Source organism: Salvelinus namaycush, chromosome 8 (assembly GCF_016432855.1).
Source record: "Salvelinus namaycush isolate Seneca chromosome 8, SaNama_1.0, whole genome shotgun sequence".
Taxonomy (NCBI): domain Eukaryota; kingdom Metazoa; phylum Chordata; class Actinopteri; order Salmoniformes; family Salmonidae; genus Salvelinus; species Salvelinus namaycush.
In genome coordinates this window covers 52,917,091-52,943,107 of record NC_052314.1, presented here as the reverse complement: position 1 = coordinate 52,943,107, position 26,017 = coordinate 52,917,091, and the positions used below count along the sequence as shown (strand labels likewise).

Genomic DNA, 26,017 nt, shown 5'->3' with positions numbered 1-26,017 from the left:
TAGCCCCATCAGCATATTTCCATAAATAAACGAGTAGAGCGCAGGGGGGAAGCATGGCCCAGAGGCTGGGCAGTGGACATGTGCAGTATGGAGGGATGGAGGGAGAACGGGATGAAGGGAGAGAAGCCAACTGCTCCAGAATGGAGTGTGAAGGTGACCGCGGAAAGACGTAGAGGGGGACATGGAGAAAGAGGGAGACGGTAGGAGAGAGAGAGCTACAGTGTTTCAGAAAGGAAGAGACAGACAGACAGACGGATTCATATTGAGCCACAAATGGGAGAAGAGAGAGAGATAGAGATTAAGGAGAAGGAGGAATCAAGAAGGGAATGCCGAGACAAAGCAACAAAAGATGACGTTCAAAGGTTTTTAATTAAGTACGATCCGCGAGAAAGACAGGATGGAGTGGTAGAGGAAAGCAAATGAAGGCAAGGCCATCGGAAAAGATGGAGGGATGAGAGCAGGAAGAAGAGAGGAGGGAAGGGGAAGGAGGAGAGGGGAGATGAAGAGAGTGTGATGTGGCTGGGTGTTGTGGCCAACGCCCGACGGGCGGTGCCGTCCTGTTGTGGTTAATGAGGCAACGTCGCAGGTAATTAGCTCTCGATATGGCATTATCAGTCACCAATAATGGGACGCTTCATTATGCTCAACCCACCCGGCACACTTACCGAAGGCAAAGCACCTCATCGACGCAAACACAAATCTGTAACTACAAACACCCTTACACACAACATCAGTTTGAGCCCTGTCTTCTTACTTGCGAAGGCATTTCTCTCACCAGATAATCCATATTTCCACTTGAAAAGCACTCAAACACTATACGAGGCACAGTAACCTCTTGAAAAAGCAACAAGAACTGGGCCTGACCTGTCTTTACACCACAGCCTTGAGGCAAGAGTGAGGCAGTGAGCTGCAATAGCGGATTTCCACTTTAGTAAACATTTCAGTGCCAAGGTACACAGTCCACCGGGAGCTGACTGATGCGTGTAATGCGACAACATTGTTGCTACCCCATTTATTTTCCAGGTGGAAAGGAGGGTGTTTACTCGCTTTTCAAAAGGCAGAATGCTAAATAAGGGCTTTGTTTGGCCGGACTAAGCATATTTGAGCGTGGCGAGAGTTCGAATAGCGTTGGGAAACAGTTCACCTGCAAAGAACTCCCTTACTGCGCCACTGCTTGGCAAGAGAGGGCGGTATAGGACGACAGTGCAGTAGAAAAGGTAGGATAGAGAGGTGGTTCCAAAACGTTTCGCCCTCGCTGACTGCACGGTAAGACGAACGAACACGTTTGGCAGCCCACCAGTAGGCCAACGCAATTTTCCAGAAGAAGAGAGGTCTGACGTTCTGCATACTTAGCTATCTCGCACTCCACTACATTGATGAAGGTCATTTGAGCCAGGACTTACATAAAGGGAAACTTGATCTGACATCATGTATACCTTTCTGCACTGTAGCACAGTTTAGTTGGTTGCGCGGTAGCCTAGATTCCCATGCATCTAGCTTACTGTGTTACAATTTTCCAGAAATGCATTTAAAGCCTTCTGACTGATGCCGAGGTAGCACCTCAAGGACCAACACTGGTCCACAGACCACCATTTGGGAAGCTCTTTTGAGACATATTGTACCCTCAAACAATATGAGGGAAACAAAGTTGTAGCAGTGACGAAGCAAGGACAACTAAGTTTCGGACAGAGTAGCAAGGAATACAAAGTTGGAACAATGACACTTCGGTGAATCAATCAATGAAATGTATTTATAAAGCCCTTCTAACATCAGCAGGTGTCCCAAAGTACAGAAACCCAGCCTAAAACCCCAAAGAGCAAGCAATGCAGATGTAGAACTCTGTAGAACGTTGCAAGGGAGATGAGTTTGGAGGAGCGATACGGTCATCCACAATAACCAGGTAACTGCAATGGTTGTAACCTGAGGGTCAACAAAAGGACAAGCTCAGTGCTTAAGTCCATCAAAGGTCTACCTGAACAAATGTCCGCTTGTTAACCGGTGGCTCAAAGAAAGAGTTCCCCGAAAGATACACTGAAGGTTTTCATTGTTTACGCACAACACGACCACCCTACAATGTAATTACACGCCTCTGTCCTCAAGACAGTGACTCGGTCACGCATCTCAAAGTCTAATCCAGACATATTTAGCAAGATAATCACCCGTCTTATTGTATAATCCGGTGAGGCAGGGGAGGGGGAAGGTAGAGGGGCAGGAGGGGTTATATTGCTAATTTATATCAGTCAACACGTCCGCGCCAAACGGTAACGACTGGAATTGTCAGATAAAGGGGGGAAACTCTCTTTCTATTTTTCTTCCTTTCTACTTCTAGCTGCATATTGAAGGTAAGGAGGATAGAGGATGGGGAGGAGGTCAAGGGCTGTTGACCATTGGCCAAATCGTGCTTGTATTTGTTTACTTCAATCGATCGGCTAATCAATAGATACATTTATCCATTCGTCAATAGGACTTAAATGTGTTGTAGCCCTCTTTGGAATTTCTCCAGAGAGTTTGGGCAGTGCGAAGTGTACAGTCTGAATGGAAAAGAACAATTACTGGTGGTAACAAACAGGAACTGACGGACAGACAGGATGCCAGCAGACGCCAGGACAGAAGGCGCTGAAATGACAACCGCACAGGAGATTGATTGTGTGGGATGCGAGACGGCGGTGTACGGGTGGAAATGACAAGATGTAACCATTGATAGGAGGATGACAGGGCAGCTGGCGGACAAGAAAAAATCCACCCATCTCCCTCTCCTCTTCTGGACCCAAAGCTCCCCCCTTCCCTAAACGGTAACGAAGGGGAGTCTGATTTCTGAGTCGTGACACAAAATCGGTGGTGGAGATCGATAGGAAGACGAGGAGGCAGCCAGGCCTATTGTACCGTGGGTTGTTTTAAGACATTGGACGAGAAGAGAGTAGCTGAGCCATCTGGGCATTGATCATCTTTTGAATGCAGATGAACAGCAAGGGAACAGGAGGATTTTTTTTCTTTAAACAGGGAAAAACACTGAAGTGAAAAAAAAAAGGACAAAGGATGAGACCCTCAGCGAACCAGTTCTGGATCACAGCCGGTCTGTGACATCATCCGCATTACCTGTGCTTTAACTCCCCCCCCCCCCCCCCCCCCCCCCCCCCCCCCCCCTTGATCCTCCGTTTCATTATTTCAATTAGCGTGATTAGGATCTGAAATTGCTTGTGTCGACTTGGTGATTGACAGCGATTGGCCACTTAGGGAGCAGCTCATGCTGTCTCTAATGGCTCATGTAGAAGTGTGTGTGTGTCTGTATGTGTGTGTGTGTGTGTGTGTGCGTGCGTACGAACGTGCACGCGTGTGTTTGTTTGTTTACCCTGATGGGTACTTTGCTCATTCAAGAGGAAAGCAGTTATTGAGGCAAACAACAGTTAGGCCTATTGTTAACTATGAACGCGCCACCATGGAAATTGTATTGTGCGCAAGCCCCTCATTATCTTGGAATCCATTTTGTACAGTGGAGGCTGGTGAGGGGAGAACGGCTCATACTAATGGCTAGAACGGAGCGAATGGAGTGGTATCAAACCATGTATTTGATACCATTCCACTGATTCCGCTCCAGCCATTACCATGAGCCCATCCTCCCCAATTAAGGTGTCCCCAACCTACTGTGATTTTGAACAACAATTATACAGACAATATGGCACTAAATACCAAGTACCAGCCAACTGCTCACACATTCCTATTTCCAGTTGTTTTCAGTCATTCCCTGAACCAGCTATGAGAGAGGAACAATTGTTAAGATAGGCTAGATGGGTGAAACACACAGAGAGCTCGAGGAGTCGGTAGGAAGACCAAAGATGATCTATAATAAAGATAGCCGAGTGACTGCTCTAACAATGGAAATACATGTCCTCAATGATTGAAGGCAGGCGAGATCAGGTGGGACCATTCTATCCAATGAGAGGGCAGATACGCGTGTATCACAACAGGGGCAACGAAGTAGTTTTTCTCAAAGTTGCAGGAATGCATCCACTTATATCAGTGCATTTGTGTCAGACTAAATATTTCGAAACTTCGATCAAATAAGCCTCACGTACTTGCTCATAGACGTCCATACAAAAATGGCTTATCTCACGCGGACCGATTTTGGGCGGAGTAAATCCTCTCGCTTCGTCTCTTCCTCTCCGGGGAGACAGCATGCTCAGAGAGTTGCAATCAGTACATATTGCCGGACTGAAAAGGGGGTTCTGGTTTGCGCGGAGAGGCACATTTAGGTGGTTAATTGTAATTTATAGGGCCTACCTGTTCTGCTTGTCTCATCTCATTGTGATCTGTGGTCCCTGGGGAGGAGAAGGCAGACTAACACTGCCTTGTTGGCGTGTGTCCCTGCACATCACGTCTTCAACATTCGTACAACGTATGTTCAAAACGGGGGGCATTAGGCACAACTTTATGAGCATCTGAGATGGTCGGGGATGTTAAGGTGTTCTGTTTGACGTGTCCGTGTCAACTGTCTTGAGAGGCAGTCTTGCATCCTGGGCCCTAGTTCTGACAACACAGTGCGATGACAAGGCATTGATCCGTCACTCAAACGTGCAGCCATAAGTCTCTCTGTAAACATCTCGCTCGCTACCTCCCTCACGCTTTCTCTTTCTCTTCTGCATCTCTCTCTCTCTCTCTCTCTCTCTCTCTCTCTCTCTCTTTCTCTCTTTCTCTTACGCATCTCTCTCTCTCTCTCTCTCTTTCCCTCTCTCTCTTCTGCATCTCTCTCTCTCTCTCTTTCTCTCTTTCTCTTACGCATCTCTCTCTCTCTCTCTCTCTCTTCTGCATCTCTCTCTCTCTTTCTCTCTTTCTCATCTCTCTATCTTTCTCTCTTTCTCTTACGCATCTCTCTCTCTCTCTCGCTCTTCTGCATCTCTCTCTCTCTCTTTCTCTCTTTCTCTTACGCAGCTCTCTCTCTCTCTCTCTCCCTCTCTCTCTCTCTCTTCTGCATCTTTCTCTCTCTCTCTCTCTTCCCCATCTCTCTCTCTCTCTCTTCTGCATCTCTCTCTCTCTCTCTCTCTCTTCAATTTGCTTTATTGGCTTGACGTAGCAATGTACATATTGCCAAAGCTTACTTTGGAGATTTACAATAATAACATAATTCAAATAATAATAATCAGGATTGTCAACGGGACAACAGTAACAACAATAATCAAGGGTTAAAATAACCATACATTGAAAAATAACAATAACAATGGCATAGAGGACATGTGCAGGTCAGTTGGTCTGTCAGACACTGTCCCTCGTCTTATGGCAGGCAACAATGTATAGTGCTGCCAACCCACAGCTCTCTGCGTCCTCCCCCAACAGGACAGGTAGCCTATTCTCCTCAGAGAGGTATTTGAAACCTTGAATAAGTGTTTCAAATTTGGGGAAATGACACTCTAATTGTTTTATTTATTTTTGTACATTTTGCCAGGCAATGCAGCTTTGTCTCGTGTTCTGCTGTAGTGCAGTGGTTGCACAGCCTTTCCTCTACAGGGAGCCAGGTTTTCCTGTGTCTACCCTTCTCAATGGCAAGGCTGTGCTCACTGAGCCTGTACTTTGTCAAGGTTTTTCTAAGGTTTTGATCAGTAACCATGGTCAAATAGTTTGCCACGGTGTGCTGTCGATTTAGGGCCAGATAGCACTGCATTTTGCTTTGTGCTTGTGCTTATGTTTCCCAACAAGTGAATTCGTTGTAATTTGTTTTATTCTGATTGATTGGATGTTCTGGTCCTGAGGCTTCAGTGTGTTAGTAGAACAGGTTTGTGAACTCAGCCCCAGGACCAGCTGAATGAGGGGACTCTTTTCCTTGCTCAGCTCTTGGCATTGCAGGTCTTGGTAACTGTATTTTAGATGTTTCCAAAACTTAAATGGTATTTTTTGAGTTTTTATTATTAGTGGATATTGGCCTAATTCTGCCATGCATGCATTGTTTGTAGTTTTCCTCTGGACATCTTACAGAACTCATCGTACAGAACCTCTGGAGAATCTTACAGAACTCTGCATGCTGGGTTTCAATGGGGTGTTTGTCCCATTGGGTGGAATCCTGTTTTGCAGGTGGACCCCACACCTCGCTGCCATAGAGTGCAATTGGTTCAATGACACATTCAATTCGTTTTAGCCAAAACATTTTTTTATAGGTATTCAATTTGAATTTGTTTTTTAAATGGCGTAGAATGCCCTGCATGCTTTCTCTCTCAGTTTATTCACTGCCTCATTAAGGTGTCCGGATGAGCTTATTTTTAAACCTAAGGTATTGTAGTGTGTGCAGTACTCTATATATTTTGTACTTCCCTGAGGCCTGGATCTTCTCTGGAAAATCTTTTTTTTTTAATTGGGGGGGGGGGGGGGGGTTTACTGCCAGGGCCCAGGTCTGGCAGTACTGCTCTAGCAGGTCCAGGCTCTGCTGTAGGTCATGTGCTGTGGGTGACAACAGGCAGAGGTCATCTGCGAAGAGCAGGCATTTAACCTCTGGATTGTGGAGACTAACACCAGGGGCTGAGTATTTTTCTAGAATAGTGGCCAATTCGTTGACATAAATATTGAAGAGTGCAGGGCTCAGATTGCAACCCTGGCAAAGGTGTCGCCCCTGGTTAAAGAATATCTCTCTATCTCTCTCCCTCTCCCTTTCCCTCTCCCTCTCCCCCTCAGCATGTCTCAGAAAGGGACAAAAAAGGGAGGAGCGCCCTCACCCAGATCAAGGTAAGTGAGACCCACCCGCAAAGATAACGGTGATGACACAATGGCAAAGATGATAATGTTGACAAAGAGGAAGTCAAACCCTTTTGTCCTATTCTCTTTCTCTCCGTCCCCTAACAGCACGTCATCAAACACCTTTGGACATGGGACCCCTGGGCGCCCCGCGCTCCGCCAGCCCAAGTCAGGAGAAAATGGCAACAGCTCCAAGAGCGGCAGGAGCCACAGCCAGGGCTCTGTAGCAGCCGTCTATCTGTCCTACCTCAACACTCTCTTTGGACAGGTCAGTAACACTGTCACCTTTTTATACCTCTGGGGTGATTTACAGTTTTGATGCAACGCAACCTGCACACAGATCCATAAACCAACTGAAAATGAACAACAACCATATTTCTCACACCTCAATTCCCTTCCCTCGACCCTAAGCTGACAAGTATATATCAGAGGATTGGCAACAACCTCTACTCAATACTGACTCTTAACATAGGGGTCCCCCAGGGGTGTGTCCTCAGTCCTCTGCGGTACTTCCTGTTCACCCACGACTGCGTGGCTTTGCACGACACCAACTCCATCATCAAGTTTGCTGAGGACAACACGGTTGTAGGCCTGATAACCAACGACGACGAGTCAGCCTGTAGGGAGGAGGTAAATGAACTGGCAGTGTGGTGCCAGGACAACAACCTCTCCCTCAACGTCAGCAAAACAAAGGAGTTGATTGTTGACTCCAGGAAACAGATCCACATCAAAGGGACTGTTGTTTTAAGTTCCTCGGTGTCCACATCACCAAGGACTTGACATGGACCAACAACACTACCACTCGGCAAGAGGGCGCAATGGAGTCTCTATTTCCTAATGCGGCTGAAGGAATTCGGCATGCCACTCCGGGACCTATAAATATTACTACTGCACCATTGAGAGCGTCCTGACCGGTTCCATCACGGCCTGGTATGAGAATTGCTCCGTCCACGACCGCAAGGCCCTCCGGCATGTGGTGAAGACGGCCCAGTGCATCACTGGGACCGTGCTCCCAACCATCCAGGTTACTTACTCGAAACGGCACATGAGGAAGGCCCACAGCCATGAGCTGTTCACTCCCATGGGGAAGATGGTATGTGTGCTACACACACATCAAACTGATGCTACCAGACTTATTTCGATTGCTAAATAATGCACAATTGAAACAATTGCCCCCCAATCACCCCTTCCCCAATACACGTGTAAATATTATAAATTGCGCCTTCCTGTATTATACTCATGATAAAATTGTTATTCTATTCTACTGAGCCATTTACTTCACGTTTTTTAATTCTTATCTTGAATTATTTCGTATTATTGTTGCATTGTCAAGAAGGAACCTGCAAGTAAGCATTTCGTTGAACGGTGTATACCATGTGTATCCTCCACATACAACTAATAAAACGTGAAACTCAAGGAACATAGTGGGTAAAATCGGTCACAGAAAACCAAACATGACAATCAAAAGTGTGAGGAGCACTAAGCAGTTGGATAAAGCACAAACAGATTGACATCCAGGCTACCACAACCCAATTTTCCCAATTAGCAGCCGTATCTCTGCCCAAGTACCTCCCTTGGCCCACCCTGCCCTTGCAGTGACATTGCCATAGAGTATTTGTTTTTTTCTGTGCTTGGACACACACAGTGAGAGGAGGTTACCCCACCCCGTAGCATTCTAATCCCTGCCTCGGCGCAAGTATTAATAACGCCGTTAGCAAGGCTCACTGTCATCCTTCATTAGCCATAATGAGAACAGAGAGACAGACAAACAGACACAGTCCAGATGAATATGTTAGACAGTAAGACAGAGATATAGATATGTGTAAGGCAGAATTTATGGCATTTTTTGCCGCCAATTTCTTAACGTGAGTTTTACATTTGTACATTTGTTTGTGTATTGTATGTGTGCAGATGCGTGTGTGCGCAGATGTGTGTGTGTGTGTGTGTGTGTGTGTGTGTGTGTGTGTGTGTGTGTGTGTGTGTGTGTGTGTGTGTGTGTGTGTGTGTGTGTGTGTGTGTGTGTGTACATGCAGATCTGTGTACCCGTTCTTCATGTGTGTACACTGACTGTCAATGTATGCTCTTTGTGTGTTCATATGTCTAATGGTTATTTAAACATTTTGCTCAGCCACCCATGTGAAAGCAAGTAGATTGGAATGAATTGTTAATGGGTCTGTGTATTGACTGATGATTGGAAACTTGACTTTTGGCATACTGTCTAATCTTCTCTTGATGAATAAATCAAATGAATGTGTGCTGACCTTGCCGTCTAAATATGTCCTTGTGTACGCCAGAATCTCCTCTACAGTGAGCACAGGAGCACATAGCGTGTCTGTACACCGTTGGATATTATATTGCTTTTACGATGCCTGACCATTTTGATAGGGGTATTATTTATTTTACATTGGCTCGTTGTTGCTGTTCTAATCTTTAGAAATAAAAACAAAGATGGCATTCAATGTTTACAAGAAATTATGCATAGTAACATGGGATATTCAAAGACTAGGCTTCTACCTAAGTATGTCATCAAAGCACAATTTGGGGGAGTTTATAAATTGCAGGTGCTTTACATTTGTAGAGTGACCTTTAACAGGAGCCTAGATGAACAACATCCTTTTGGCCTGAGTTTTTATTTATTTGACCTTAACCAGGAAGTCCCATTGAGGTCAGAGGACCTCTTTTCCAAGGGAGACCTGCGAATGCGTTGTGTTTGTGTCTGCTGCTGACCTTTGGCATGACCTGCATACATTCAGCTTGACCCTGATATGTCTGTCGAAATGTGATCCACATGTGTACTGTAGCATGTTTCCTTAGCATCCTGTGTTCTGTAACGCTTGTATTCCACTTTATAGCAACATACTTACTGTAATGTCCATTGCGCACATCTTTCTGCCTAAAAACTTAATGTAGCAAGAATTCTTATAGGGCGGCAGAGTTGCTAGCTGTTTGTACAATTATCCTTGTTGAAATGTGCCATTCATGTACCTTCATGTACCTGATATGTATGACAGCATACGTAAATGTGGCTAACATGTCTCGTGTGTATCTATTGAGCTACCTGTAGGCTATCTGTACAGCCTGGTCTCATAGACTAGACATAACATAGTAAACGTAAATCTGGGATACTCATATTAGTATATGTTACGTTTGGTGTGGTTACATAAGACAGATGGTTGCTTAAGGCAAAAAAGAAACTGGGGTGGATGTGTGGGCATATAACATGAACGTCTAGCAACCCAAAGGTTGCGAGTTCGAATCTCATCATGGGACACCTTTAGTATTTGAGCTAATTAGCAACTTTTCAATGACTTACTACTTTTTTGCTACCCTTCCCCTAACCATTTAACCTAACTCCTAAACTTAACCCTAACCCTAACCCTAACCCACAACTCTAACCCCTAGCCTACCTAACATTAGCCAGCTAGCTAACGTTAGCCACCTAGCTAGAATTTTGGCAAATTTGTAACATAATGTATGCTTTGAAGTGAAAACAGGTTTTTTAGACATATTTTCAAATGTATTACAAATAAAAAACAGAAATACCTTATTTACATAAGTATTCAGACCTTTTGCTATGAGACTCGAAATTGAGCTCAGGTGCATCCTGTTTACATTGATCATCCTTGAGATGTTTCTACAACTTGATTGGAGTCCACCTGTGGGAAATGCAATTGATTAGACATGATTTGGAAAGGCACACACCTGTCTATATAAGGTCCCACAGTTGACAGTGTATGTCAGAGCAAAAACCAAGCCATGAGGGCGAAGGAATTGTCCATGGAGCTCCAAGACAGGATTGAGGCAAAGAGCTGTGGAAAGTTACCAAAACACAGTGGCCTCCATCATTCTTAAATGGAAGAAGTTTGGAACCACCAAGACTCCTCCTAGAGCTGTCCGCCTGGCAAAACTGAGCAATCGGGGAGAAGGGCCTTGGTCAGGGAGGTGACCAAGAACCCTATGGTCACTCTGACAGAGCTCCAGAGTTCCTCTGTGGAAATGGGAGAACCTCCAGAAGGTCAACCATCGCTGCAGCACTCCGCCAATCACGCCTTTATGGTAGAGTGACCAGACGGAAGCCACTCCTCGGTAAAGAGCACATGACAGCCCGCTTGGAGTTTGCTAAAAGGCTCCTAAAGGACTCTCAGACCATGAGAAACAAGATTATCTGGTCTGATGAAACCAAGATTGAACTCTTTGGCCTGAGTGCCAAGCGTCACATCTGGAGGAAACCTGGCACCATCCCTATAGTGAAACATGGTGGTGGCAGCATCATGCTGTGGGGATGTTTTTCAGCGGCAGGCACTAGGAGACTAGTCAGGATCGAGGGAAAGATGAACGTAGCAAAGTAGAGAGAGATCCTTGATGAAAACTTGCTCCAGAGCGCTCAGGACCTCAGACTGGGGCGAAGGTTCACCATCCAACAGTACAACAACCCTAAGTGCACAGCCAAGAAAGCGCAAGAGTAGCTTAGGGACAAGTCTCTGAATGTCCTTGAATGGCCCAGCCAGAGGCCCATAAACCCGATCGAACATCTCTGGAGAGACCTGAAAATAGCTGGGCATTAATATGGAGTTGGTCCCTCCTTTGCTGCTATAACAGCCTCCACTCTTCTGGGAAGGCTTTCCACTAGATGTTGGAACATTGCAGCGGGGACTTGCTTCCATTCAGCCACAAGAGCACACAAAGGTGTTCAATGGGGTTGAAGTCAGGGCTCTGTGAAGGCCAGTCAAGTCCTTCCACATTGATCTCGACAAACCATTTCAGTATGGACCTCGTTTTGTGCATGTGTTATTGTCATGCTGAAACAGCAAAGGGCCTTCCCCAAACTGTTGCCACAAAGTTGGAAGTGCAGAATCGCCTAGACTGTCATTGTATGCTGTAGCATTAAGATTTCCCTTCACTGGAACCAAGGGAACTAGCCCGAACCATAAAAAACAGCCCCAGACCATTATTCCTCCTCCACCAAACTTTACAGTTGGCACTATGCATTCAGGCAGGAAGCAGTCTCCTGGCATCCGCCAAACCCAGATTCGTCCATCAGACTGCTAGTTGGTAAAGTGTGAATCATCACTCCAGAGAATGGTTTTCGCCAGACGTAAAGAGACCAATCTCATCCAAAAAGTTGAATCAAGTTTACGAAGAAGCACCTGCATGATCATCTGACTTAAAATTGCTTCATAATCAGTCAAAGATGAAATATTGCTGTCTATCAATGATTCCCAACCAAATTTACTGAGCTTGTGTAATTTGGACAAAACCAGTACAGTATGTTTCCCGAAGAGTTGTAGAAAGTAAAATCTTATTCAAAATGATTCACAGCTATAATGGCAGCCAAAGGTTATTCCACCAAGTATTAACTCTGGGGTGTGTCGACATATGTTGCCAACACATTTTTCTTCATTTTTACTTCATTTGGAAAATGATCAATAAAAATCTTTCACTTTGAAAATGTGGAGTAGGTTGTTTAGATCTGTAGGGGGGAAAAATCCAACATAGTCCCTTTTTAGATGTAATTTAAGGCAGCAAAATGTGAAGACTGTGCTAGAGGTGTGTACACTTTCACTTAGCACTGGAGTCTGAAATTATTGATACCCTTGATAGAGATAAGCAATAATGACTGTATAAAATAAATACTTCAAATACTGAGCTACAGTATATTGCTCAAAATAGTACATCTTCTTCTCAAAAAGGTAAGGGTAAAAATTATTATAATTCTTAGAAATAAAGTAGTCAAAAGTTGAGTATTTGGTCCCGTATTCCTAGCACGCAATGACTACATCAAGTTGTGACTCTATAAACTTGTTGGATGCATTTGCAGTTAGTTTAGGTTGTGGTTCAGATAATCCTGTAGCCAATAGAAATTAATGGTAAATAATGTATTCTGTCATTTCGGAGTCACTTTTATTGTAAATAAGAATATAATATGTTTCTAAACACTTCTATATGAATGTGACCGCTACCATGATTACGGATAGCCCTGAAAGAACCGTGAATAATGATGAGTGAGAAAATTACAGAGGGTCAAAGATCAAACCCCCAAGACATGTAACCTCCTCTGTTATTGGTAATGGGGAGAGGTTAGCATGTCTTGAGGGTATGATCTTGTAACCAACAAGCATCCATGTTTGTAGAGTCACCAGCTCGATGGAGACATTGATTGCTAGAAATATGGGACCGAATACTCAACTTTTGACTACTTTATTTATAAGAATAATCTTTAGGGGTGTAACGTCCTGACCAGAGTTCTTATGTGTTTTGCTTGTTTAGTGTTGGTCAGGACGTGAGCTGGGTGGGAATTCTATGTTGTGTGTCTAGTTCGTCTGTTTCTGTGTTCAGCCTAATATGGTTCTCAATCAGAGACAGCTGTCAATCGTTGTCCCTGATTGAGAATCATATATAGGTGGCTTGTTTTGTGTTGGGGATTGTGGGTGGTTGTTTCCTGTCTCTGTGTTTGTATTCTGCACCAGATAGGTCTGTATCGGTTTGCCACTTTTGTTATTTTGTATTTGTTTAGTGTTCACTGTAGTTTTTGTTAATTAAACATGTTGAGCACTGGCTACGCTGCGTGTTGGTCCGATCCCTGTTTCACCCCCTCTTCTAGTGAAGAGAGGGAAGGCCGCCGTTACAGAACCACCCACCAATCTCGGACCAAGCAGCGTAGCAACGGGCAGCAGTGGCAGCAGCAGCAGCAGCGGGACCAGGAGAAATGGACATGGGAGGACGAGCTGGACGGAAAAGGACCCTGGGCAGAGCCAGAGGATTATCGCTGCCCCAAAGCAGAGCTGGAGGCAGCAAAAGAGGAGCTAGCTCAGCAGCAGGAGCCGGATCTGGGTTACACCACTTGGGAGGAAATAGACAGGTGGTCGGTTGACCCAGGGAGAGTGCCGGAGCCCGCCTGGGATTCGATGGAGCAATGTGCAGAGGGATACCGGCGAATGAGGTTAGCACGACGACGCGGTAAGAAGCCCGTGAAGAAACCCCAAAAATGTATTGGGGGGGGCTAAAGGATAGTGTGGCGAAGTCAGGTAGGAGACCTGCGCCCACTTCCCATGCTTACCGTGGAGAGCGGGAGTACGGGCAGACACCGTGTTATGCGGAAGAGCGCACGGTGTCTCCTGTACGTGTGCATAGCCCGGTGCGGGTTATTCCACCTCCCCGCACTGGCCGGGCTAGATTGAGCATTGAGCCAAGTGCCATGAAGCCGGCTCTACATATCTGGCCTCCAGTACGTCTCCTCGGGCCGGTGTACATGGCACCAACCTTACGCATGGTGTCCCCGGTTCGCCAACACAGCCCAGTGCGGGTTATTCCACCTCCCCGCACTGGACGGGCTATGGGGAGCATTCAACCAGGTAAGGTTGGGCAGGCTCGGTGCTCAAGGGAGCCAGTACGCCTGCACGGTGTGGCGTCAGAGTTGACTTCTTGTCTCTAATCTCGAGTAAAGGGTGGTATTAATTTATGTATGTGTATATTAACGACCTGAGATGAGAGTGATATGATGTGTTAATAATTAGTCTGTGTAGGTGCATATGCAATATATATATACAGTCGTATGAAAAAGTTTGGGCACCCCTGACAATTTCCATGATTTCCATTTATAAATAATTGGGTGTTTGGTTCAGCAATTTCATTTTGATCTATCAAATAACTGATGGACACAGTAATATTTCAGTAGTAAAATTAGGTTTATTGGATTAACAGAAAATGTGCAATATGCATCAAAACAAAATTAGACAGGTGCATAAATTTGGGCACCCCAATAGAAAAAATCACATCAATATTTGTTAGAGCCTCCTTTTGCTAAAATAACAGCCTCTAGATGCTTCCCATAGCCTCTAATGAGTGTCTGGATTCTGGATGAAGGTATTTCGGACCATTCCTCCTTACAAAACATCTCCAGTTCAGTTAGGTTTGATGGTTGCCGAGCATGGACAGCCCGCTTCAAATCATCCCACAGATTCTCAATGATATTCAGGTCTGGGGACTGGGATGGCCATTCCAGAACATTGTACTTGTTCATCTGCATAAATGCCCGGGTAGATTTTGAGCAGTGTTTTGGGTCGTTGTCTTGTTGAAATATCCAACGCCGGCGTAACTTCAACTTTGTGACTGATTCTTCAACATTATTCCCAAGAATCTGCTGATATTGAGTGGAATCCATGCGACCCTCAACTTTAACAAGATTCCCAGTACCGGCACTGGCCACACAGCCCCACAGCATGATGGAACCCCCACCAAATTTTACTGTGGGTAGCAAGTGTTTTTCTTGGAACGCTGTGTTCTTTTTCCGCCATGCATAACATCCCTTGTTATGACCAAATAACTCAATCTTTGTTTCATCAGTCCACAGCACCTTATTCCAAAATGAAGCTGGCTTGTCCAAATGTGCGTTTGCATACCTCAAGCGACTCCGTTTGTGGCGTGTGTGCAGAAAAAGCTTCTTCCGCATCACTCTCCCATACAGCTTCTCCTTGTGCAAAGTGCGCTGAATTGTTGAACGATGCACAGTGACACCATCTGCAGCAAGATGATGCTGTAGGTCTTTGGAGGTGGTCTGTGGGCTGTTTTTGACCGTTCTCACCATCCTTCGCCTTTGCCTCTCCGATATTTTACTTGGCCTGCCACTTCTGGCCTTAACAAGAACTGTGCCTGTGGTCTTCCATTTCCTCACTATGTTCCTCACAGTGGACACTGACAGCTTAAATCTCTGCGATAGCTTTTTGTAGCCTTCCTCTAAACCATAATGTTGAACAATCTTTGTTTTCAGGTCATTTGAGAGTTGTTTTGAGGCCCCGATGTTGCCACTCTTCAGAGGAGAGTCAAAGAGAACAACTTGCAATTGGCCACCTTAAATACCTTTTCTCATGATTGGATGCACTTGTCTATGAAGTTCAAGGCTTAATGAGCTCACCAAACCAATTGTGTGTTCCAATTAATCAGTGCTAAGTAGTTACAGGTATTCAAATCAACAGAATGACAAGGGTGCCCACATTTTTGCATATCCTATTTTTCACATCTGATTTAATTTCATACAACTTAATATTGCTACACTAAACATCTTTGTCTGGACAATACCCCAGTACTCAGCTTTTATTAGAAAATGAATGGCATGCCACTGTGATCATTTTCTGTGACGACAGAGTAAATTATTATGCAGCCTCAGAGGGGTGCCCAAACTTTTTCATACGACTGTATATGAGAGGGAAGGGGAGAGAGAGAGAGAGAGAGGGAAGGGGAGAGAGAGAGAAAGGGAAGGGGAGAGAGAGAGAGAGAGAGGGAAGGGGAGAGAGAGAGAGAGGGAAGGGGAGAGAGAGAGAGGGAGGGAGGGGGGAACGAGAAAGAGGGAGGGAGGGGGGAACGAGAGAGAGGGAGGGAGGGGGGAACGAGAGAGAGGGAGGGAGGGGGGAACGAGAAAGAGGGAGGGAGGGGGGAACGAGAAAGAGGGAGGGAGGGGGAAACGAGAAAGAGAGAGAGAGGGGGGGAGCGAGAGAGAGGGGGGAACGAGAGAGAGAGAGAGAGAGAGAGAGAGAGGAGGAATGGGTTATTGAGAGTACGGTAGCTGCACTGTATGTGTGTGTGTGTGTGTGTGTGTGTGTGTGTGTGTGTGTGTGAGCGTATTCTTGCACATACTGTGTGTGTATATCATTGCTCAGATTAGAAAGGCATGTCGTGGAGTAATCCCATTAGGGTCTCTGTCAGGCGCGCTGGTGGTTGATATGATATGCATGTTACCTTAATACGCTATTAAAAAAAAAAAGATTAAAGTGGGGTGTATTTCTCAAGGGACTACTCTGCTTTAATGGAGCAGAGATTTACAGAACACACTCACGCTCTCTCTTAATCTCCATTCTCTATCTGTTTACTGCAGGATAGGGAGCTGATGCCTGAGGAGTTGGATGGTAAGTCTTTGTTATTGATGATAGAAATGTACTATGCAAGTGTAGCCCACGCAGTATGCGAGAGTCCATTTTACCAGTTCACTTAAGGGTAGTGCCAGCAATATGATGTCTTCATACGCAGCGGTGCGACTACCTGCATACATAAATCAACATCAACTAAATTATAATCCTCCAAGAATGACTATTGGCTCGCCCCAACGTGGCCAGGCCTCAAGGGAGGGTGCCAATTTGGGCGCACCAATTTGAGGTATCCTTTGCGGATGTGAATGCAGTTGTTGTTGATGTCTGTAAGCAGGAAATCGGCCAACTGATGTCATATTGCTGAGTATACCTTTAAACCTTTGTTATTGACATGAATAGTGCTAACGCAAGCAATATTATAGGACGTTTTAGGAAACAAAATATTCCACAGGCACACAGTTTATTACCCAAAAGGCTTGAGCCTCTCATAAGCTCCACTTACCCTTGTGAGTCATACAACACACAGTGGTAGCTTGTAAACGTTACTTGCTATTAGCTTCTTGAAACATTTCAACAATACGAGTGTTGGAGCTGCTAAGCTGCCCGAAAACCACTGCACAACCATTTCTGACGACTGCAAATATTATAACATTATGCACGTTGTTGTTGGTGCGTGTGTGTATGTGTGTGTGCGTGTATGTGTGTGTGCGTGTGCGTGCGTCTCAGAGCTGCAGGTGGCCTTTAAGGAGTTTGACTACGATGGGGACGGCTTCCTGCATTACAAGGATGTGGCCGACTGTATGAGGACCATGGGATACATGCCCACCGAGATGGAGCTCATAGAGATTATACAGCAGATCAAGATGAAATGTGAGCGTGTGTGTGTGTGTGTGTGTGTGTGTGTGTGTGTGTGTGTGTGTGTGTGTGTGTGTGTGTGTGTGTGTGTGTGTGTGTGTGTGTGTGTGTGTGTGTGTGTGTGTGTGTGTGTGTGTGTGTGTGTGTGTGTGTGCGTAGGAGTTAGTGGTGTGTGTGTTTGCGTGCAGAGGAGTTAGTGGTGTGTGTGTGTGTGTGTGTGTGTGTGTGTGTGTGTGTGTGTGTGTGTGTGTGTGTGTGTGTGTTCATGTGCGTGAGTGTGTGGAGGGGTTAGTGGTGTGTGTGCATGTGTGTGTGCACGGGGGGGTTAGTGGTGTGTGTGTGTGTGTGTGTGTGTGTGTGTGTGTGTGTGTGTGTGTGTGTGTGTGTGTGGAGGGGTTAGTGGTTTGCGTGTTTGCGTGCGGAGGAGTTAGTGGTGTGTCTGTGTGTGTGCGTGTGTGTGTGTGTGTGTGTGTTCATGTGCATGTGCGTGAGTGTGTGGAGGGGTTAGTGGTGTGTGTGCGTGTGTGTGTGCACGGGGGGTTAGTGGTGTGTGTGTGTGTGTGTGTGTGTGTGTGTGTGTGTGTGTGTGTGTGTGTGTGTGTGTGTGTGTGTGTGTGTGTGTGTGTGTGTGTGTGTGTGTGTGTGTGTGTGTGCGTGGAGGAGTTAGTGGTGTGTGTGTGTGTGCAGAGGGGGTTAGTGGTGTGTGTGTGTGTGTGTGTGTGTGTGTGTGTGTGTGTGTGTGTGTGTGTGTGTGTGTGTGTGTGTGTGCGGATGGGTTAGTGGTGTGTGTGTGTGGGTGTGTGTAATCTGATGTCTCCCCCTCTGTAGGGGGCGGTCACGTGGACTTTGATGATTTCTGTACTGAGCTGATGGGCCCTAGGATGCTGGCTGAGACGGCTCACATGATGGGGATGAGGGAGGTACGCAGTGCTTTCAAACAGGTGAGAGAAGGACACTAGGGAGTGTGCAAGATCCATGAGAATGTGCTTTCAAAGAGGTTAAATGCAAATAGAAAGGGTGATATCAGACAGGTGAGAGGACCCTACGGAGTGTACAGTGCTTTCAAATAACTTGATTAGAGGACGCAAGTGGTGCGTTCTCTAATCATTATGAATGATAACAGAGTGAAAGTTAAAGTGGAACTGACAGCGTTTTAGCAATGTGAATTTTTTTCATTTTTTTTTTTACATTTTCCGAAAAGCGAACGCTTAGATAGGGTCATTTTCACGTTTTCATGAATCCATAGAATGTTTGGAAATTATATAGAGTAAGGCATTCCTGAAAGTTCTATAGCAATATAGAGTGGGAAAGGGGCCGTGCGTTTGGACAATTAACAGACACTGCAGTTAATAAAACCTTTATAATGTCCACTTATGTACATGTGATGCTGTATATAGAATTTGAAGATATTACAACAAAAGAGACAAATAATATTTGTCCAGCTTTTGCTGCTGTGCTTGTAGATGTGTATAGTATGCTGCGACCCTCATGAAAAAGTATTTAATAACTCCAAATAACAACAACGTAGCTATCGGTTGTTGTGACATCTACACTTAAAACATGTTGAATGCAGCATTGCTGTATGGTACACTCAACATGTATTGTAGCCAGCCTAGGCTAATGTTCAAATGTTGCTGTAATAGGCCTACATGCTTCTCCTTTGCATGGTGCTTTGTTGCAGGTTATGTTTTCTGGTTATTCCCTCTCAAGCTTTAAAACCCAAGCCAGAGTGCAACCTTTCGGTAGCCTAGCTAGAACTGTGTCTGTACACTTTGCCTCCACCGCACGCTGTAAGCAGCGCAGTCGACGTTGGATTCACCTATGCGAGCGGCACCAGGCTGTAACCTCTTAAAGGAGATGAGACAACTGTTGATTTGTGTGTCCAATTGGGCCCGTGGGCCTTGTGTTTGACACGTGCCCCTTTCTGTTAGCCAGGTTATGTCTGCTTTCTGATCTTAGCCCTGGCTAGTTTGATACATTCCCAGCCTTAGTTACAGTCATCCGTTTTCTTTCTCTCAAGATATTGAGTCATTGGAACTGGAACAGTGCATCCCGAATGGGTGGAAGCAGCAAACAATGTACCAGGCCAGCTGTGATTCACAACCTCACTGGACTACACACAATACACCATAATGCAAAATAATCATGTTTTTTTTTTTTTTTTTTTTTTTAACAAATTCATTAAAAATGAAAAGCTCAAATGTCTTGAGTCAATAAGTATTCAACCCCTTTGTTATGGCAAGTCTAAATAAGTTCAGGAGTAAACATTTGCTTAACAAGTCACATAATAAGTTGCATGTGCGATAATAATAGTGGTTATCATGATTTTTGAATAATTACCTCATCTCTGTACTCCACACATACAGTTATCTGTGACGTCCCTGAGTCGAGGCTCAGTCAAGGAGGGAATTTCAAACACAGATTCAACCACAAAGACCAGGGAGGTTTTCCAATGCCTCGCACCTATTGGTAGATGGGTAGACATAAATAAAAAAGTGAACATTGAATATTCCTTTGAGTAAGTTAGTAACTACACTTTGGATGGTGTATCAATACTCCCAGCCACTACAAAGACAAGGGCGTCCTTCCTAACTCAGGGAGGAAACCGCTCAGGGATTTCACCATGAGGCCCATGGTGACATTAAAAAAGTTACAGAGTTTAATGGCTGTCATAGGAAGAAACTCAACAATACTAACCTAATTGACAGAGTGAAAAGAAGGAAGCCTGTACAGAATACAAATATTCCAAAACATGCATCCTGTTTGCAACAAGGCAAAGCAAATAACTTTTTGTTCTGAATACAAAGTGTTATTCCTGGGGAAAATCCAATACAACACAAAAAAATATCTTAGAGACTTACCCAGATAGACTCACAGCTGTAATCACTGGCAAAGATGCCTCTACAAAGTATTGACACAGGGGTGTGAATACTTGCTGTATGTACAGGGCCTTCTGAAAGTATTCAGACCCATGACTTTTCCCACATTTTGTTACATTACATTACAGCCTTATTCTAAAATGGATTTAATAAAAAGAAAAACTCAGCAATCTACACACAATACCCCATAATGACAAAGCGAAAACAAGAATTTTGAATGTTTTGCACATTTAGAAACAATACAAAACTGAAATACCTTATTTACATAAGTATTCAGACCTTTTGCTATGAGACTCTAAATTGAGCTCAGGTGCATCCTGTTTGCATTGATCATCATTGAGATGTTTCTACAACCCGATTGGAGTCCACCTGTGGTAAATTCAATTGATTGGACATGATTTGGAAAGGCACACAGCTGTCTATATAAGGTCCCACAGTTGACTGTGCATGTCAGAGCAAAAGCCAAGCCATGAGGGAGAAGGAATTGTCTGTAGCGCTCCATAACAGGATTGTGTCGAGGCACAGATCTGGGGAAGGGTAACAAAAAATGTCTGCAGCATTGAAGGTCCCCAAGAACACAGTGGCCTCCATCATTCTTAAATGGAAGAAGTTTGGAACCACCAAGACTCTTCCTAGAGCTGGCCACCAGGCCAAACTGAGAAATCTGGGGAGAAGGGCCTTGGTCAGGGAGGTGACCAAGAACCCGATGGTCACTTTGACAGAGCTCTAGAGTTCTTCTGTGGAGATGGGAGAGCCTTCCCTGCAGGACAACCATCTCTGCAGCACTCCAATAATAAGGCCTTTATGGTAGAGTGGCCAGACGAAAGCCACTCCTCAGTAAAACGCACATGACAGCCCGCTTGGAGTTTGCCAAAAGGCACCTGAAGACTGAATACTTATAGGGTCTGAATACTTTTGTAAATGTGATATTTCCTTTTTAATTTTTAATAAATGAGCAAACATTTCTAAAAACCTGTTTTTTGCTTTGTCATTATCGGTTATTGTTCGTAGATTGATAAGGAAAAAAACGATTTAATCAATTTTAGAATTAGGCTGTAACCTAACAAAAAAAAAAAAAGTAGAGGGGTTTGAATACTTTCCGAAGGCACTGTAAATAAGATATTTCTGTATTCCAATTTAAATAAATTAGCAAAAAAATCCTTTAAACATGTTTTCACTTTTTCATTATGGGGTATCCCCTACTCTCCCCCTCCCCCAGTTTGACAGCGACGGAGATGGGCGCATCACCTTGGAGGAGCTGAAGGACAGCATGAAGGCCCTGCTGGGTGAGAAGCTGAAGAAGGGCGAGCTGGAGGAGATCCTCCAGGATATCGACCTCAACAAGGACGGCGGAATAGACTTCGACGGTGAGGGGAGGAGGTGGATAAGGGGGGGAGGATGAGGGATGGGGGGCGTTGAGGCTGGAGGAGAGAGGGAGGGGGTAAGAGGGACAGAGGGGATGGGAGAGGGGATAAGGGTCAAGAGAGGGGAGAGGATGAGGGAGGAGAGAGGATAAGGTAGGAGAAGGGAAAGGATAGGAGAGGGAGTTGACAGAAAGAAAGTAGGTCCTAGGAGAGAGGAGGGGAGAGGAGGAAAGAGCAGAGATTAGGACAGTGAAGGTAAGGTGTGTGGATAACCCAATCCAATCTCCTCAGTAGTCATCAGTACTCATCAGTACCCATCAGTAGTGCATTAAGGTAATCATTACAATGCACATATTGCGGACATGAGTCGGGCATGGCTGCTCATGGTCACATGATGAGGTAGCCCCGCCAGCAAACTTCAAAAGCAGTATCTGCTGTTAAACCAAAATGGAACTTCTAATTGTCTAAAAGAGGGTTCCCCAACTGGCGGCACGCGGGTCAAATTTGGCACGTGGGTGATTTTATTTGGCACCCTGTTTTCTGAGCAAAAAAATATATATTGTTTTTAGTTTTTTGTATTATTATTTTTGGTTGGACATAAAATACTGTAAAAGTGATTTTAATTTTGGAAATCTGTTCCAAAGTATTTCCACGCATAATAGAGAGATATATGTGATCGTATACAAATGTAAGCAAGGTTTGAAATTATTATGTTTTAGTCAAATGTTATATTTATTTGGAATTATTGCAGCCAATTTGCAGTCTACAAATGATTTGCAATTATGTGCCAGCCCCCTGACAATCCATTCAAGAAAAATTAGCTAGCAGCTGAATCTAGATGATCCCTGGTCTAAAACGTTGGTTACACCTGTGGGAGACCAGGGTTCATATCCTGCATGTTACATTGGCACCCAACGTGGGGCGGTCTCTCGTGGGGAAGTAGGTGTGATTGTAGTGGACATGAATCAGGCATGGTTGCTCATGGTCACCTGATGAAGTAACCCTGCCTGCGAACTTCAAAACTAGAGTCTGCCCTCAGACCAAGGGAGTACTTTATTTTTGTCTGAGACGGTTACTCCCGTGGGAGACCCGGGTCCACACATGCACAGTCACACATGGCACACACACCTTAGGACTGCTCAAAGACGCCACACTTCACACGGTTTCAAACCAGCGCACACACACACACGTCTCAATAACTATAAAACAAGACCTGTCTCATGTCCCTCAGTAAGCACCCCCCAAAAAATGCATGCTTGTGTTTGTCCAAGCCAATCGAAGTCCCAATCAATAATAATCATTGGAAACATGTGGATGGGAGTGCCTGCGTTAGCAGGGGATCAATAAGCAGGTGGCACACTCATTATCAACAATTAGCACATGGGGCGATACAACTAGCCTATCCCTCTTACTGAGCCCTCCAGCCATCTCGATAAATCAATTGTTGAAGTTTAGAAGACAAGACATTGTCTGAGATCCAAATGGCACCCTATTCCATACATAGTGCACTACTTAAGTCATTCAACAGCCAAGGCCTTAAAGAAGCATAATGGAAAATGTAACCAGAATTGACAGAGGGACTGAAATGATGGGATGGATGGGGCCTGCCTATGGTTGTTTGATGGCTACTACTGGCTGGAGCCATGTTGTGATTATGCTTGGTTAACCAATTGGTTCAGAAAACTAAACAGACAGGGAAACAGGAAGGAGGAAACGGGCAGCTAGACAGGAAGGGAGATTTATGAGAGGGTTGATGGGATGCAACCTCAGAGCATTTTGTATGATTATGCATGTAAAACCATAACACTCCATTTAGTATGACATATTATGGTTCGTATGGTGTCCGTCATCCATTTTGTATGATATGTTGCGAAATACAATTTATATTAGAAACTTAGCAAAAAATGAAACGTCCCTTTTTCAGGACCCTGTCTTTCAAAGATAATTCATAAAAATCCAAAGAACTTCACAGATCTTCATTGTAAAGGGTTTAAACACTGTTTCCCATGCTTGTTCAATGAACCATAAACAATTAATGAACATGCACCTGTGGAACGGTAGTTAAGACACTAATAGCTTACAGATGGTAGGCAATTAAGGTCACAGCTATGGAAACTTAGGACACTAAAGAGGCCTTTCTACTGACTCTGAAAAACACCAAAAGAAAGATGCCCAGGGTCCCTGCTCATCTGCGTGAATGTGCCTTAGGCATGCTGCAAGGAGGCATGAGGACTGCAGATGTGGCCAGTGCAATAAATTGCAATGTCCGTACTGAGACAGAACTACAGGGAGACAGGACGGACAGCTGATCGTCCTCGCAGTGGCAGACCACGTGTAACAACACCTGCACAGGATCGATACATCCGAACATCACACCTGCGGGACAGGTACAGGATGGCAATAACAACTGCCCGAGTTACACCCGGAATGCACAATCCCTCCATCAGTGCTCAGACTGTCAGCAATAGGCTGAGAGAGGCTGGACTGAGGGCTTGTAGGCTTGTTGTCAGACAGGTCCTCACCAGACATCACCGGCAACAACATCGCCTATGGGCACAAACCCACCGTCACTGGACCAGACAGGACTGGCAAAAAGTGCTCTTCACTGACGAGTCGTGGTTTTGTCTCAGCAGAGGTGATGGTCGGATTCGCGTTTATCGTCGAAGGAATGAGCATTACACCTAGGCATGTACTCTGGAGCGGGATCAATTTGGAGGTGGAGGGTCCGTCATGGTCTGGGGTGGTGTGTCACAGCATGATCGGACTGAGATTGTCATTGCAGGCAGTCTCAACGCTGTGCCTTACAGGGAAGACATTCTCCTCCCTCATGACATGACCCTCCAGCATGAAAATTTATTTTTAAATGTTTTATTTATTTAACCTTTATTGAACTAGGCAAGTCAGTTAAGAACAAATTCTTATTTACAATGATGGCTTACCGGGGAACAGTGGGTTAACTGCCTTGTTCAGAGGCAGAACGACAGATTTTTACCTTGTCAGCTCGGGGATTTGATCTAGTTTCGGTTACTGGCCCAACGCTCTAACCACTAGGCTACCTGCCGCGACAATGCCACCAGCCATACTGCTCGTTCTGTGCATGAATTCCTGCAAGACAGGAATGTCAGTGTTCTGCCATTGCCAGCGAAGAGCCCGGATCTCAATCCCACTGAGCACGTCTGGGACCTGTTGGATCGGAGGGTGAAGTTGTCTATGATGAGATTTGAATGAGCAAATTTTGGGTTGCTAGACATTCATATTATACATCAACCCATCCACCACTTAAGTAACAATATTTCTGATGTAACCATACCAAATGTAACGTATCATACGTGGATTTACGAACAGAATTATACGAAATGTTCTGAGACCAGGTTGTGGGATGAATTCCAATTCAACCCCTATAGTCTCTACATCAACCCTATGCACACCTATGGACCTGAGGTGGGTCAGGTGTGTTTAAGAAATATGCCCTGTGATAGGTTGGGTGTAGATTACAGCATATTGCTTCATACCTGTCCATTTCTTCCAGATATACAAGTGCCCGGGGCCAGTGGTAGGTAGGTGTATGGGCTTGGGGATCGATTTGGAAACTCGAATTGGACACAAATGAACTGGTTATTTTACAGCCCCACTATGTACCTAGTTTTAACTAAGAAATGACTAGGTCGTTACACCTACTGAATTCTTTGGATTACTATCCAGTACCCACTAAACACAAGGTCCATAGAGCACAAACACTACTGTAAAAATGACTGTCATATAGGACTGTAAAATCAAGGGTCACCCTCAAAACTAAAATAGTGCCCCCCCCCCCCGCCTGTCTTTTTTAATTAACTGCGGACAGAATGGAAATGACATTGTTATTATCATCACACCGTGAGTTCTATTGGCATCCAATGCATTTTAATGAGGGCAGGATGTAAACATGGTGTTGTGTCTTATGTTGCCCCCTGGTTCTAATCAATGGATCTGGTGCTGTGTCTGTCTCCCCCCCTGCAGAGTTTGTCATGATGCTGTCGTCGCGGTAGCCTGCCTCAGCCATCAGACTAACTAGCAAGACGCACTGGATGAGGTCTGGATCACCAAAGTGACACAATTCTTGTGTCAATTTCCTGTAGCATTGTGCATAATGTCTGTATGAAATGATTTTGCATATTCATCAGATTTAGATCTGAATGATTTTCTAGTGGAAAGACTTAGATTGTAAGATAACAATTTAGGTCAAATTGTTGCCTTTTTTAAAATTATTTACAATAAACTGGTTTAAGCAATGCAGCAGAGGGCGAAGGGTGAGTTATGAAACAAGACTAGTGTTGCATACTCACCACTGCTATGTAAGAGCCAT

General features: G+C 44.8%; 1 protein-coding gene across 1 annotated transcript; it reads left to right on the top strand.

The window, feature by feature from the left end:
- Positions 1–1,043: 1,043 nt before the first annotated feature.
- On the top strand, positions 1,044–25,900 carry LOC120051965 (calcium-binding protein 2-like). Its single transcript, XM_038998843.1, has 8 exons — positions 1,044–1,217; positions 6,655–6,705; positions 6,823–6,982; positions 16,583–16,613; positions 17,301–17,444; positions 18,258–18,370; positions 21,528–21,675; positions 25,672–25,900. The coding sequence occupies exons 2-8, from the start codon at positions 6,656–6,658 to the stop codon at positions 25,698–25,700; spliced, it is 675 nt and encodes a 224-aa protein (XP_038854771.1). The 5' UTR covers positions 1,044–1,217; position 6,655; the 3' UTR covers positions 25,701–25,900.
- Positions 25,901–26,017: the final 117 nt, after the last annotated feature.